The 14,902-nt window shown below is 38.1% G+C and overlaps 1 protein-coding gene across 2 annotated transcripts in view; it reads right to left on the bottom strand.

The window, feature by feature from the left end:
• Window positions 1–14,902, bottom strand: part of LOC585380 (solute carrier organic anion transporter family member 4A1) — a 72,710-nt gene that overhangs the window by 9,990 nt on the left and 47,818 nt on the right. For both annotated transcript variants that reach the window (XM_785211.5, XM_030974935.1), the window contains exons 4-6: window positions 3,843–4,050; window positions 2,755–2,857; window positions 309–430 (exon numbers count right to left, since the gene is read on the bottom strand). In XM_785211.5, the coding sequence (XP_790304.4) occupies window positions 309–430; window positions 2,755–2,857; window positions 3,843–4,050 (433 nt within the window). The remainder of the gene's footprint in view (window positions 1–308; window positions 431–2,754; window positions 2,858–3,842; window positions 4,051–14,902) is intronic.

The raw sequence follows: 14,902 nt of genomic DNA on the forward strand, positions 1-14,902 counted from the left end.
CTTTGCACCAAACTCATGATAAATAATATCATCTTTCTTTTCTGTGTATATGCTAAAGTCTTTATTTCGTGCGATGAATTCAGGCTAACTTCTATCGGCTAAAAAGGATTTCTTCCACGTACATTCGGAAAATTTGTAATCGTATTACTTTTTTGGTAGAAAAGAAATAGTGAGTATTGAGTTATATCGCATTCACCCGATTCGTGTTGCTGGTGTCATTTTCATAATGTCTCGCTAAAATATCCTGTGATTTTAGTTTATTAGTTTTTTGTTTGTTTATTTTCTCCCGAAAAGGTTTATATCCTTACCTGGAAGTGTCTTTGGGAATCCGAGGTTGATGAAAGCAAAGATGAAGATGAGAGCAGCATTCGTTAAAAACCCTAGCCACCAAGCCCCTACCCATACAGGATTATCAGGTGTAATGTCCAGACTAGGAAAAACAAACGGAAAGGTGAAAGGTTAAAGGTCGTGTACATTAAAAGCAAAGGTCATTTATAAGGACAGTATGCCCATCTTCATCCATCTTCTGTATCGAGATTGTTGTCGTCCAGTGGATAAGTCTTCAGACGGTACAGGGTTCGAATTCCTGTCACAGCACCAATGTCCTTTGGCAAGACATTATATACATTTGCCACACTCAACCCAGGTGATGTGGATGTTCGTACAAATGAGGTTTCTTGTATTCCACGCGATATGAACTTAATCTCTATCGGTAAATTGTGCTAGGCTGCCCTTCCCCCTTGTTAAAAGGAAGGCTAAACTTCTGCTAGACATGGTCAATGTGATGAAAGTTGTGTGGGGGCTCCTACACGTAAAAGCTTTTATTTTTATAATTTGATCCCACAAAAAAATTTCGTCTGGGGATCTATAAGGACATCAAACTTGTCAATTAAGATCGTTAAAAATATTATGGCTGAAGCAAATTTCCTAAGGTTATGAGTTCCTAATCCAAGAAGATAGGAACATGAATGTCAACAGTGAGCAGCTGTATGAAATCAGATAAAATACTTGATAAGTATATTGGCATATTTAGATGCACATTTTGCGGTAGTATAATACTTTTATACATCTGATTTCCACTTGTGGGATGAAACACCCTGAAAGGCACGAATAATGCTGTTCACAGGGGTCCACTTTAAAGATGGTGGGTATAAAAGAAAAATCCAAATCAAATGTGGCTCGGTAGAAAACCATGATACATCTTGATCATGTTCTCTCACGATTAAAAAGGCTAAATTCACTGAATGTATTAACTGACAAGTGCTTCATATTATAATACAAGATTGAATATATTAATATTCTACCACAAGTATTTGTTCTAATTTATGTTTTCCTTGCAACTGTTATGCCGCACACCCAATCTGAACCAAAATGTCAGTTTCAATCTTTCTGCAAAACTTGGAAGAGACATGTGTTTAGTAAAGACAATCAACCTTTCGTGAATATTAGAGAGGAGTTGCTTTACGTATAGTACGGCTAAAACAAAAACAGGAACATAATCTCGGAAGCAGTCTGAGCCTAAAGGTAAACAAAACCAGACAACATTGGAATATCAGGTTCATCCTGTGAGTATTGTTTTGAGTTAACATGAGAATAATGAAATAATTCGCAACGTGTTGTCTAGGAAACGTGTGCTTTGGAGGCACAAGGGCGCGCCCCCTCCCCAAATCAACTAAATAGCTTAAAGGAAGAAGAAGAAAACAGAAATGAAAGAAAATGAGGAAGGAATGGGAGAGGAAGACGAGAAAGTAAAAAAAGATAGGTACCCCTCCCACACTCTAGTTCGAATCAGGGGCCTTGTAAATTTAAATTTAATACCCACTATTTCTCTAAGGATGGTGCCCTGCCCCTCCCGCTACGCTCCTGATGGTTCGTCACAATTTGTACACCATCAGTTAATAACACGGCGCAGGTTCATAATTTCCCACCCCACCCCACCCACCGACTGTCTGCATTATCAAAACAAATAATAAAGATAAAGACAGGATGTCGCTTGAATTGCCATGTAGTTTCCATGTATTTGTTAAAATTTCAGCACGTTAGTTTTGCTAGTTGGATATTGTATTCTGACAGCATGTCGAGAAAATCCCGACCGCCTACCCCCATTTTGTTTTCTTTTGATAGTATGGTCTAGACTCGAAAACAAACCTGAGTATAGGAACTAAATTGTGAGGATGATAAGCTCAAGAGTTGTTAAGAAAATGGGATCTTTCTTCTGCATGAGTTCCTGTCTGTCTCTCGCTCATTCACCTGTTTTATCTTTCCTTCCGTCTCTTCCTAGTGCTCACTCTTCTTGTTTTAATGTCTGTCAGGAAATCTGCTGTTACGTCTATTTCTCTTCTGCATGATTTTTTTTCGTGCACTTTTTTTACCGCCGTAGTATGGCTCATCTGTATTTAATACCGAATCTCTTTACAAGATCCTTCTACCGGTATATTTGTGTTCAATGGGCGGATTAACGGGGACATGACGAGCCCTTGCCCCCATCCGTCCTGCAACCCAAGTAGCATACATTAAGTCAATCCCCCAAAACAATAAATCAATTTTCAACCCAAAGAGCATTTGCATAATGCGACAATCTCTCCAAGTCAATTTTTCTTATCGTATATTTTTTTCTTTTGGACATCAGCAAACAAAATCATTTGGTTAAATTTTATTATACATGCTTGACAGAGATTTTTCAAAATCATGCCCTGTCCTCCCGTTAAAAATAAACCTTGATTCACCCCTGTTCATATTAACCATAAACCTTACCTTGCCAGTGGTGTTGTAATATCGTTGTATAGGTCCGACAGCATGGCACCACCTATTAAGTAACCCAAAGCTGGTCCTACAGCGTTCATTGCTGTGAAGATACCTGTGAAGATCGAAAAACGGAGTTAATTTTTATGTCCCAGTTATGTTTTATTGGAGAGAAGTGTCCTTATATTTTGGTGGTGGTATATTCCTGATGATGATGATGATGATGATGATGAAAATGGTAGTGGGTATCGAGGAGGAGGTACACATTAATGATGGATAATGATTATGAATACGGTAGTGAAGATGGTGACGAGGCTAGGGATGGTAGTAATGGTTGTTATGGTGGTGGTGGTGGTATCGGTAGTAAATGCGGTGTTGGTGGTGTTGCTGGTGGTGGTGGTGGTTTTGATGGGGTGATGGTGGTGGGGTGGTAGTGGTGGTGGTGATAATAATAATAAGTTAAAGGTGGTCTATTAGCGTTGATTGCTGCAACGGTTCTCTGGATAATCGAGGTACGGGATAAAATTAGTACCCCTGTCGCAATGGAAAGAAGCGTTCTTGTGATAGTGGGTAGTGATGGGGTGGTGATGGTAGTGGTGATGGTAGTAGTTGGGGTGGTGGTGATGATGATGATGATGATAACGACGATGGTGGTGATGCTACAGCTGATGATGAAAAAGATGGAGGTGGTCGTGGTGATTATGAAAACATATTAAGAATGACACAAATGACACTAAAAAGGCGCGTTCAGGGAACTACTCGCTCGATTGCCACCAAGAAGATATGGGTTACTCACCAAATTACCCTTAAAACAACAATGAATGATTATCATTGGGTCAATTATCCATCTAGTTCGGTGATTCTTTTGGTTTTGTTGAAAGGGTGGATGTTGGCAGTTGTTCGTAATTGTTGGAGAGGGAGAAGTATTGAAAAGTTGTTGTAAAGGGTTTTAGTTACTTAAGGCTTTGTGGAACTTGTTGAAGGGTAGAGAAAGAAGTTTGAAATGGGTGCAAGCTTAATCATCTGGTCGCAAGTGACCACAATTATCATATCCCCATGGTTTTAAAATCATGATAACAAAGTGGAATAGTTTCCCTTACCCATATAAAGACCGAATGTCGAAGATGGTAAACTCTCATCCATATAGGTGATCCCGACAGTGTATAGAGTTGATCCGCCCCATCCATGTAACACCTGACCGATGATGAACAGCCAATAGTAAAGCATCATCGAATCGTCAGATGATGACGACATCAGATCACAGGAGCTCTCAGATGTGGCGTTAGATACAGCTGGGCAGACTTCATCCTGTGAACAAAGATTGATAAATAAACAATAATGAATGTCTAGTTAATCATGCTAATGTGCTACTGTTAATTCTACAAAAAAAAACGAGAGAGGATGAACATTTAAAGGGCCGCTGAAATAATCATCAATTACTCCATTTCGTGACCGAAAAAACCCTATCATGAATGATTATGTAATTTTCTTTCTAGATTTCAGTAATGTATAGGGAGCAGTATTGTTTTTAAGTGAGTTAGCAACCAGATTCAGACTCAGATTCATTTATTACGTATTTATTCACAATTTTCAAATAAAAGTGCATTATTGATGATTATTGATTCTTTTACAGTATGGATTTCAAAATATTGGCCACAGATGAAGCACACTGTATGAACAGCTGTCTCTCTAGAAGTCTAGACTCGTTTTTTTTTTTTTTTGGTCGTATTATTATTATTATTTAGCTCCGTCTGCCGCTATCAGCAGACTCTGTATATCAGGATGATATACTTGAGTTGAGAGAGACAACTGTCGATGCAATGCTCTGACTGAGGTCAATGTTTTAAACCTCATCCAACCTCCCCCTTATAACCAACTCCTAGATAATGTCTTTCAAACTAATATCTCCTGACCGGAAATCAACTTCATACCTTTAATATTTGTAAGTCAACTTTAAAGTTCAAACGGAAAACGAGGAAGGGATACTAAAACCACCAAATACTTTCATATGGTATTCAAAATATTAAGGATAAGGAAAGAAAAGAATAGAAAATATTTCCTGAAATTTTACAAAACAGGAAAGAGAAACGTGGGAAAATTGAAGCGTGCCTCCTGTATTTCTTTAGTTTCCTGAAGCATGATGTCTTGTTTTTATAGTAAACTATGAACAAATGATATTATCAGTTGATTTTGATGGTAAATTTACAGATAAATTAAAACAAATTACACTCCTACCAGTAATTTAAGCTCTGCGTGGTATGTAGAAGAAAAAAACTAAAAGTCTTGGCAATCGTCGAAATTCTTAATAATGAGAAGCTAGCTATTTGCTTGCTACTTTCTTCGCAATTGTTTGAAAAGTGTAATGTATATTTAAAGAAAAAACGGCAAAATTAAGCCATGAAATAGCACCAAAAAAAAAAATCATACAATAGTGTGCACATATATGCGTCTAAGCTTGTTTTTTGCATAAAGATTAGCATTCCAAATTCTCGTTTAAAAGGGAAGGCTTATTTTGACGGGGGTAAAAAAAGAAAATAGTAGGTATACTTGGATTGAAAATGCCCGTATTACAATCATGGTAAACTCTTCGAATGTAAACCGGGAAAATACAACTACCTGTTACGTGCTCACGCGACTGATAATAACAAATGAAGAAAAAATATTTATACAAAGTAAAAAATAAAAGCCCAGCAGAGTTCAAACACGGTTGTATTGTTTATAGACTCACAATATTTTAGATCCTCGGTGAGGTTATTGACACAAAAGAAAAAAATGACCTTCCTCTTTACAAGGGATATAAAATTTTATGTCATGTGCTATATTAAACATCTTTAATCTATATATGAAACGATCAAGGTTAGTGAGCCCTTGATCGTTCAACTCATGTTTGATAGGTCATTACCTCATAAAATATCTTAAGACAGTGGCGTAGTGGCATGGGGTCACATCCCCCAATACCATCATCGAGTGGTGAAGAAAAATAAGGGGAGAAAAGCGTGAAAAGATTTTTTAAAAAAGGATAAAGCGAAGGACGAGATGTGGAGAGAAGACGCCTGGGGGCGTTTCACAAAACTTGTCATCCGTGACAAACGACAGTTTTTGTTATAAGATACTGAAATCCTTGCTTCTGATTGGTTATCAGCAGATTTGTCACTGATTTTTTTGTCGTTTGTCATTGAGAAAACTCTTTGTGAAACGGGTCCCTGGACCATCTCCCGCACCATCATTTTATCAGCAGCCTTGTAAATTCGCATTTCATTTTCAGAGCAAGACCGGTACCTCTTCCACCTCTCCCCACCCCCAATCGATCCAGTACCCCTCAATGGGTGGATTGAGGCTACACCACCGACCTTAGAGTTTTATTATGTACAGTAATAGATTGTAATTAACCTGTCAATGCCGACAGACCTCGTAATAATGGTATGATAACAATATTCAATATTCAAGTTATCATACTTGAGTTTTAAATATGGACCTCAACATGTACGCATATTCACTTTGTGGCGCAGAACTAATAATTGTTGGTATTATCGTGGGGTCGATTTTCGGAGTCTTTTTACGGTTGATAGAAATTATGTTCGAAATGTTTAGGTCATATTTACAATGCGAAAGGAAGAGACGGGAAGAGAAAGATGAATGATGGGATGGTAGTGACTATGCCTACGCTGTTTGAAAGAAATTGGGATAGGGGAAAGAACCTAGAAAGGGCTCGCAAGCACTGCGTGCAAAAACAAATGGGATTAGTTGCATGTTCGTCATTGCAATCAAGATCGTTCTAGGGGTCAAAAGCGTGAACCCGATTTGCCCCATAGACAATGCGTGTAATGCATGGGCGGAAAACGTAGAGGATCTGTATTATGACCGGAGTTAAATTGTTTTTTCTCTCTCTCTTTATGTCTCTTTATGGGCCGTATATGGTATCATTGGAAAGAGAATTTCATGGTCGCTATTGTAAACTACTCTTTTTTTTTCTATGATAATCCTATCGAAACATGTGATGTAAAATAGATTTAAAGGACAAAATGGCGTCTTAAATGGCCCCCTTGACCAATTTTAAAAATCCGGCCACGAGGTGCCCTGCGTATTGCATCTCGGAATGTCATTGCAAATTTTCAAGGAAAAAAAAGGATGTTTAGGGGGCGAAAAGTAGTCTGAAAAAAATGACGTCATGGCCGATAAGTGTTATAATCGGGCGGAATTCGTATAGTGACCCTTGTTCAAATGCGATTTACTCACAATTTTCTGTGTAAACATATACCATACTTGGTATCATTCGAAAGGGCACTTCATTGCGGTCAGTTTGACACCATTGTCATCTGCACGCAATGTACTACACGCATTAAAGGCGCTATTACGTAATGCATAGCAAATTCATCATTTTTGGCGTTAACTTTGCAACGAGGGCATTACAATTTATTTACCTTGGCAGACAGTTGTCACGTATGTGGATACATATGTCTGCCAAGTTTCATTGATGTAGGTATAAAGATCGCCATTTTAGAGCAAGTTGAAGTTATTTCGGAATTTTCTTGAAAATGGCGAATTTGGAGGGCAATTTTCTCAAATTTGGTCAGTGATAGGGTATATAATTTTGTATATGGCTGGAAAGAGCATATCTTCAAGTATCTAAATCCAAAAAAGGGTACGGGTTTGCCAAGCCATTATGGAGATACGGCCACAAAGAGAAAGCCAATTCCCAGAACTTTAGAGGGCGCTATTTATGTTGTGCAAAGCCATTGGAGCGTGAAATTTGGCATGGCTATGTGCAATTATGAGATAAAGATACTGTGAGATTTAAATACAAAACGGAATCTATATGAGAAAGTTATGGCAGTTTTAGCTTATTTAGGGGTCCATTTTTCAAGAACTTGAGAGATTTTTGACGGAGTCGGTTTTAGATTTGAATTTCGAGTATGAAGATGGCATTTTGAAGGTCAAGTCATACGTCGCAGATGAAAGAACATCTCTCAGACTATCTAGAGGAATTTGTTAGAAGTTTGTAGGATCTAGGATAGTGGAGATAGGAAGGAAGATATAAAGGCCTTAAAATGGACCAGAAACAGACAAAATGGCGCCTGGACGGTCATGCATGAGTGATTTCCAAAATCGAAGAATGTAGTGACCTTGATGAGATGTTAGAGACTATGCCTATGAAATTTGAAAGGAAAAGGACATGAGGAAAGCACCTAACTAGGAATCACAAACACTACGTGCAAAACGAATGCGATTTCCTGACGATAAGGATAAGGATAAGGACTAGAAATGCAATCGTGTCAGAACGATGTGCGTGCAATGACGCCATGTTTCTACGTGTCAAACGAAAGAGCTTCTCTCGGACTATCCAGAGCAATTTGCACGAAGTCTGTAGCTTCTGTGATATTGGAGATAGGTAGGGCGAAAGAAAGGCATCAACAGTGACCTTGATGGGATGGTAGTGACTATGCCTACGAAGTTTGAAATAAATTGGGATAGGGGAAAGAACCTAGAAAGGGCTCGCAAGCACTGCGTGCACAAACCAATGGGATTTGGTGCATGTTTGACATTGCAATCAAGATCGTTCTGGGGGCCAAAAGCGTGAACCCGATATGCCCCATAGACAATGCGTGTAATGAATGGGCGGAAAACGTGCAGGATCTGTATTATGACCGGAGTTAAATTGTTTTTTCTCTCTCTCTCTTTACGTCTCTTTATGGGCCGTATTTGGTATCATTAGAAAGAGAATTTCATGGTTGTTATTGTAAACCACTCTCTTTTTTTCTATGATAATCCTATCGAAACACGTGGTGTAAAATAGATTTATAGGACAAAATGGCGTCTTAAATGGCCCCCTTGACCAATTTCAAAAATCTGGCCAAGAGGTGCCCTGCGTATTGGAACTCGGCATGTCACTGCAAATTTTCAAGGAAAAAAAAGGACGTTTAAGGGGCGAAAAGCAGTCTGAAAAAATGACGTCATAGCCGATACGTGTTAGATTTGGGCGGAAACTCGGCGGAATTCGTAAAGTGACCCTTGTTCAAATGCGATTTACTCACAATTTTCTGTATGAACATATACCATACTTGGTATCATTCGAAAAGGCACTTCATTGCGGTCAGTTTGACACCATTGCCATCCGCGCGGAATGTATTGCACGCATTAAACGCGCTATTACATAATGCATAGTAAATTCATCATTTTTGACGATAACTTTGCGCTGACATATTCGAATTTTACTTAACTTGGCAGACAGTTGTCACGTATATGGATACATATGTCTGCAAAGTTTCATTGAAATAGGTATAGAGATCGCCATTTTAGAGCAAGTTGAAGTTATTTTGGAATTTCCTCGAAAATGGCGAATTTGGAGGGCATTTTTCTCAAATTTGGTCAGTGTTAGGGTATATAATTTTGTATATGGCTGGAAAGGGCATATCTTCAAGTATCTAAATCCAAAAAAGGGTACGGGTTTGCCAAGCCATTATGGAGATACGGCCACAGAGAGAAAGCCAATTCCCAGAACTTTAGAGGGCGCTATTTATGTTGTGCAAAGCCATTGGAGCGTGAAATTTGGCATGGCTCTGTGCAATTATGAGATAAAGATACTGTAAGATTTAAATACAAAACGGAATTTATATGAGAAAGTTATGGCAGTTTTAGATTATTTAGGGGTCCATTTTTCAAGAACTTGAGAGATTTTTGACGGAGTCGGTTTTAGATTTGAATTTCGAGTATGAAGATGGCATTTTGAAGGTCAAGTCATATGTCGCAGATGAAAGAACATCTCTCAGACTATCTAGAGGAATTTGTTAGAAGTTTGTAGGATCTAGGATAGTGGAGATAGGAAGGAAGATATAAAGGCGTTAAAATGCACCAGAAACGGACAAAATGGCGCCTGGACGGTCATGCATGAGTGATTTCCAAAATCGAAGAATGTAGTGACCTTGATGAGATGTTAGAGACTATGCCTATGAAATTTGAAAGGAAAAGGACATGAGGAAAGCACCTAACTAGGAATCACAAACACTACGTGCAAAACGAATGCGATTTCCTGACGATAAGGATAAGGAAAAGGAAAAGGAGAATATTAATGGGGCAGAATGTGAACGAAAACAAGGCAATGACGAAGATCGTCATTGCAAAAAGGAGAATATTAATGGGGCAGAATGTGAACGAAAACAAGGCAATGACGAAGGTCGTCATTGCAAAAAGAGAGGGGAAAGGAGGGTAGGAGTGGGAGCTAAGGGCGAAGGGGGTGAAATACACTAGGTAAAAGATAAATGGATGGAGAGAGGCAGGGGTTGATACATTAATGTTTGACTCGACACTGCTTGCGGCGGTAAGTGTCCGTTTAAACATTGTTTGTGTAACTAAACAGATAATTATAAACAGGCATATACTCCAGGAAGTTATTATTATGATTGCTACTACTAAAACGAATAATATACTGTCTATCTGACTTCCCATTCAATACACAATGGAAAGTATGATCACTCAAAAGTGTCACGCACACAGTGGGAGATTAAAAAACGAAAGATCCTGTCAATTATTGCCCGGAAACATGCCAAATTACAGAAAATCACTGGCATTACTTCAAAAATGAGCTAGATTATTTTCAGTTACCTCACTGGAAATGATGTGGCTGGAGGTAATTTTCAATAATACCTAAAGCATTGTTACAGTTCTTAACTCGTTTTTGTTTGAATTTATTTAGTTATCCATTCATTTCATGAATGAGTAAGAAATATTGTATAACTCCAATTATGGAGCTCCTGCTACGTCAGAAAATTTCCCAAATCTGTCGTCGAGACTTTTGTAACACTTGAATAATCATCGTCATTATCGTCGTCATCATCATCATCATCATCTTTCCAATTCACCCCAATTCAATAAACATGTATTTTCCAATTTGAAATCAATATGACCATATCATCTAATACATATTTTACATTGTAGGAAGGTGGAGATATTCCTAAGAATTTCGTGTCATCACGCAACTGTTTCCCAATATCTAGCAAACTATTAGTAAGAACCAGGTCGTTCGCCTCTGCCAGGTCTCATTCAGAGCATGTGTCATGCAGCACGACACAGCTTCGTATCTGGTCCATGTTTTTTTTCGGGGGGGGGGGGGCTCTGAATCCAGAGGGGGCACAATGCCCTTTCCATAGGCGCTTGTGCCATTTAGGGGAATGGGAAGGGTGTCTAACGACAAGAAATAAATGAAAATTTAAGTAGAAGACATTGTGGGGAAAAAAGAATAAGCAGATCGATGAAGATGAGGAGATGAGGGAAGGAGAGAGTGGAACAGAAGAATCTGAAGAAAAGGAAGAACAAGAAAAAGTAGGGGAAGAAGTAGGGAGTGAAGAGAAGAAGGAGAAGAAAAAGAAGAAAATGAAGAAGAAGAAGAAGAAGAAGAAGAAAAAGAAGAAGAAGAAGAAGAAGTAAGAGAGGGGAACTATGAGGAACGAACGTATCAGATGATTACTATAAAGAAGAGAGAGGAAATGTACAGTTTTCGTAAGGAAAAAAAATATACATGTTCCAGTAGCTTTGTTTAGTACCTTGCTTCACCTACAGAAACTATATTTAAATCGGTTAATTTGAACAAAATTAATCAAAAATCGATTCTAATCGCTTTTAAATCAAGGTTTACTTAAGCTTTGATTTATCATTGTTTCTGTCCAAAAATATAGGAGAAAGGCCATGAAGACAGGGTAAAAAGAGATCACAGCAATAATTTGGTCTAGACAAAAACTACAATCTATATCCACAGTCTATACGTCAGATGGACATGACGTCATTTAGCTCCTAAATAGCACTATCATAGAGGCTTGGCCAGAAAGCCAGGCATGGATGATAATATTGTCTCTTTCGATAAGAGAATGTGGGTTATAGATCAATCCTGGCAAACTATTCCAATGTGTTATGCAAGATAATGCTGAAATTGGCACCAGGTTCTTTTCTTCTGCCAGCACCTTTTAACGTTGTCTGAGTTACTACACAATATGAATAATGATACTCTTTCCTTCGAAATATAACGGTATCCAAGAAAGTTTCTACTGAATATAAGGAGATATTAGTCGGATGGATTCAAAATGAAATTGCTAAATCATTAGCAAAATAGATATATTATTTATAGAGTTGTTAGGAGTTATATTGAAGGCTACTTGCAAACATTGTCCCTTATGACATGCATGATCAGTGTTTTTTAGTATGTAGTACCCATCATTTTTAATTTACTGAGTCTCGTTAGAACTTGTTAATAAACAACCGCATTCTAATCAGAACTCTTATCTACTAATAAAAAATCAAAGTGAATTTGAGAGAGCTCTCCTAAAGTACATAGTTTCATCTGGATTTCATGATACATAGTAGTTTATATATTTGAGGGAGACAGATTGAAACAAGAAACAACAACAAGAAATGTGCCTGGGGTGTTGGGTGCCATATGATACATATGAATATATACTTCTGTTACGCGGAGACCTTTAATGTGCACACGAATGTTGTCTGTCAGAGCTCATTCAATTATCCTTTCAATCTGAACACCACAGGGCTAAGCACCTCTGACGTTTCCTTCGGTTTCAATTAATATGACGTTGCGCTTTCGGCTTATCGTACGACTAACTGCTTGCAAGCAAAGCTTTTACCAAGTTACAGTCTGTCGAATTCGGATATCTGATGATTCTTTATCCTTAACAACATGGAACACATCTCTAAATTGAATCAAACTTTCCCCTGATTCATTATGAAACACTAAACGGTTTTCCCGGACTCACTCCATGTTTAAATATCGAGTAATTCGTTAATGTAAGATTGCTTGGCATTTGCAGTATATGGGAAATGGAACTGCTTCTCGTGAGACAATAAGAGAACATTCACTTCCCACTTCAACCTAATTTAATATGTCCTTATCCTTCCCCTTCCCACATCCGATCGAAGTGTCAGTACTCAGTAATACCCCTCCCCTGTAAGATGAAACGTAATCTTGAGTAAAGGTTTAGAAAAGTGCATTTTGAGGGAAACGAACTCGAAGTCATCCTGGATTGTGTGGCAAGAAGGGCGACGTATACAAAATGCCACTTGCAGAAATCGGTATACAACGACGAAAAGCCAATACAAATCTTTGATAAGATATCCTCTGTTTCTCTACGCTTATCCATCAGATTTCATCGCGATTCTACCAAAATGTTTGAAAATATGTTATCTTTGAGTGTATCTTATCCTTGAGTGTAAAATTTATTTCATTGTGAAATTCATTCTACACAAACCCGCCCTAAAACCCCACAGAAAAACCCCGAAAACAAACAAACAAAACAAAGGGCCGGGCAGTACTGATTGTTAGGAGGGGTCAAGGAAAAGGGTAAATTATATTCCGGAAAGTATTTCCCCTTTCCATTTCCGAAAAAAGCCCTTGGATCAGCTGAAATTGCATGGGAAGAAAGGGGAGACGAGAAAATAACGTTGTGCGTGTGGCCGTGTAAATTTGCATTTCATTCATGCATGCCAAGTAGCACCGTTACCCCCCCCCCCCCCCCCCTCCCCGCCCAATATTCCAGTGCCCCCTAAACGAATGGACCCATCCTACGCCACTTTCAGCATGTGTATAGTATTTGAAGAACCAAAGCAGGTGACAATATTAACCCCCCCCCCCCCCCGAAGAAAAAAGGGGGAAAAGAGGATCAGCTGCACGTCGTACTAGTTAGATCAGTTTCCATGGCAAAAACCTGCACCCGTATGAGTCACCGATGACGCCAAAATTCATTCTCAACGAGCTTACCCGCATGAGAATCAAAGGATTACCAAGGAAATGCGATGGTTTACCAGACCTTTATTGAACCACAAAAACATTCAATCACTACGTCACGTGTGAGGGAAATACAGCGAAGAAAATCACTTTCTCGACATAAATTTGGACAAAGAGTTCTGCAAAATTAAGGAAATTGCCATGCAAACCGCACATCCACAGGACAACCATAAAAAGATCAATTTATCAAAACTTCAATATATTATTCTTTTGAGTACTTCTGAAACCGTAATTAAACTGATCTTCAATTTTATTGAGATGAACGTCGGAGAGAGCAATTACAGAAACTTTTGGCGTAATCAAATTTTGCTTTCGTCATTATCAAGAAGATAATAGAGGCAATAAACCAACCACTTTTATTAATTTCATTGGACGTTGTGATATGGATCTCCTCAAGAATACCGATTTGAAGAAAGGAAGAATGAAACATTCACTTAAACGGGTTTCAGAGTGTCTGCAATTTCATGCAAAAAGTACCTTAACATCTCAAATGTAACATTCAAGCTTCGGTAATAATAAATTTTCCGCTAAAAATGGAACGACGCACTCCTCTATATTAAATTACAAAATTGCGAATTTGATGCATCTTTATTTTGTTGATTTCATGCAGGAATGAAATGAGATAGGATCAACATTTTCCCATAAATTCTATTTTTAATGATTGTTCGAGTTAAATCATGATAATAAATCAATTGTGTTGAAGTCATGCACGTACAATCTCTTTGGGGGGGAATACTTTCGAACTTTCATAAATCACAGTAAAAGCAATACAATTTTGATGCGACAATAAAATAGTGGATCTATATTAATTCACATATCAGAGTTTGCCATGCCAAATAATTATGTGTATAGAGTACCGAAACTATGACATCATAAAAATCTATTTTTTAGAATTTCTCAATTTGTTTTCTTCATTTTCCGAAAGAGCATCAAAAATAATGAACCAGAGCTAAATAACACTGAGTTCCTATAGGAAATCTATTTATTCAGATGGTCATATCTCAGCCAATACTTGACATATTCAATTGGTTTTTTACATTTGGACATTATTTTGATGCTCTTCTGGAAAATGAAGAAAAAGTTGAGAAATTCTAGAAATAGATTTTTGATGACGTGCCACTTCACCACTCTATTGTACACAAACGGGGGAGGGGCACATTTGGGCTTCCTACCCTTCTGAGGCAATCACTCGATCATCTTCGAATATTTATGACGATTGTCCTTCTTTCAGCGCCACTGTGAAAAAACCACATTCGTGTAAAATCAGGATTACTCTATCACACAGGTGGTTTATAAATAAATCAGTCAAACACTTCAAGTAAAAAATGGAACAACCACAACCCAAACCAAAACCACAGTACAACAGTTGAAATTTTC

This window comes from Strongylocentrotus purpuratus, unplaced genomic scaffold (assembly GCF_000002235.5).
Source record: "Strongylocentrotus purpuratus isolate Spur 01 unplaced genomic scaffold, Spur_5.0 spur5_scaffold_7, whole genome shotgun sequence".
Lineage (NCBI taxonomy): Eukaryota > Metazoa > Echinodermata > Echinoidea > Camarodonta > Strongylocentrotidae > Strongylocentrotus > Strongylocentrotus purpuratus.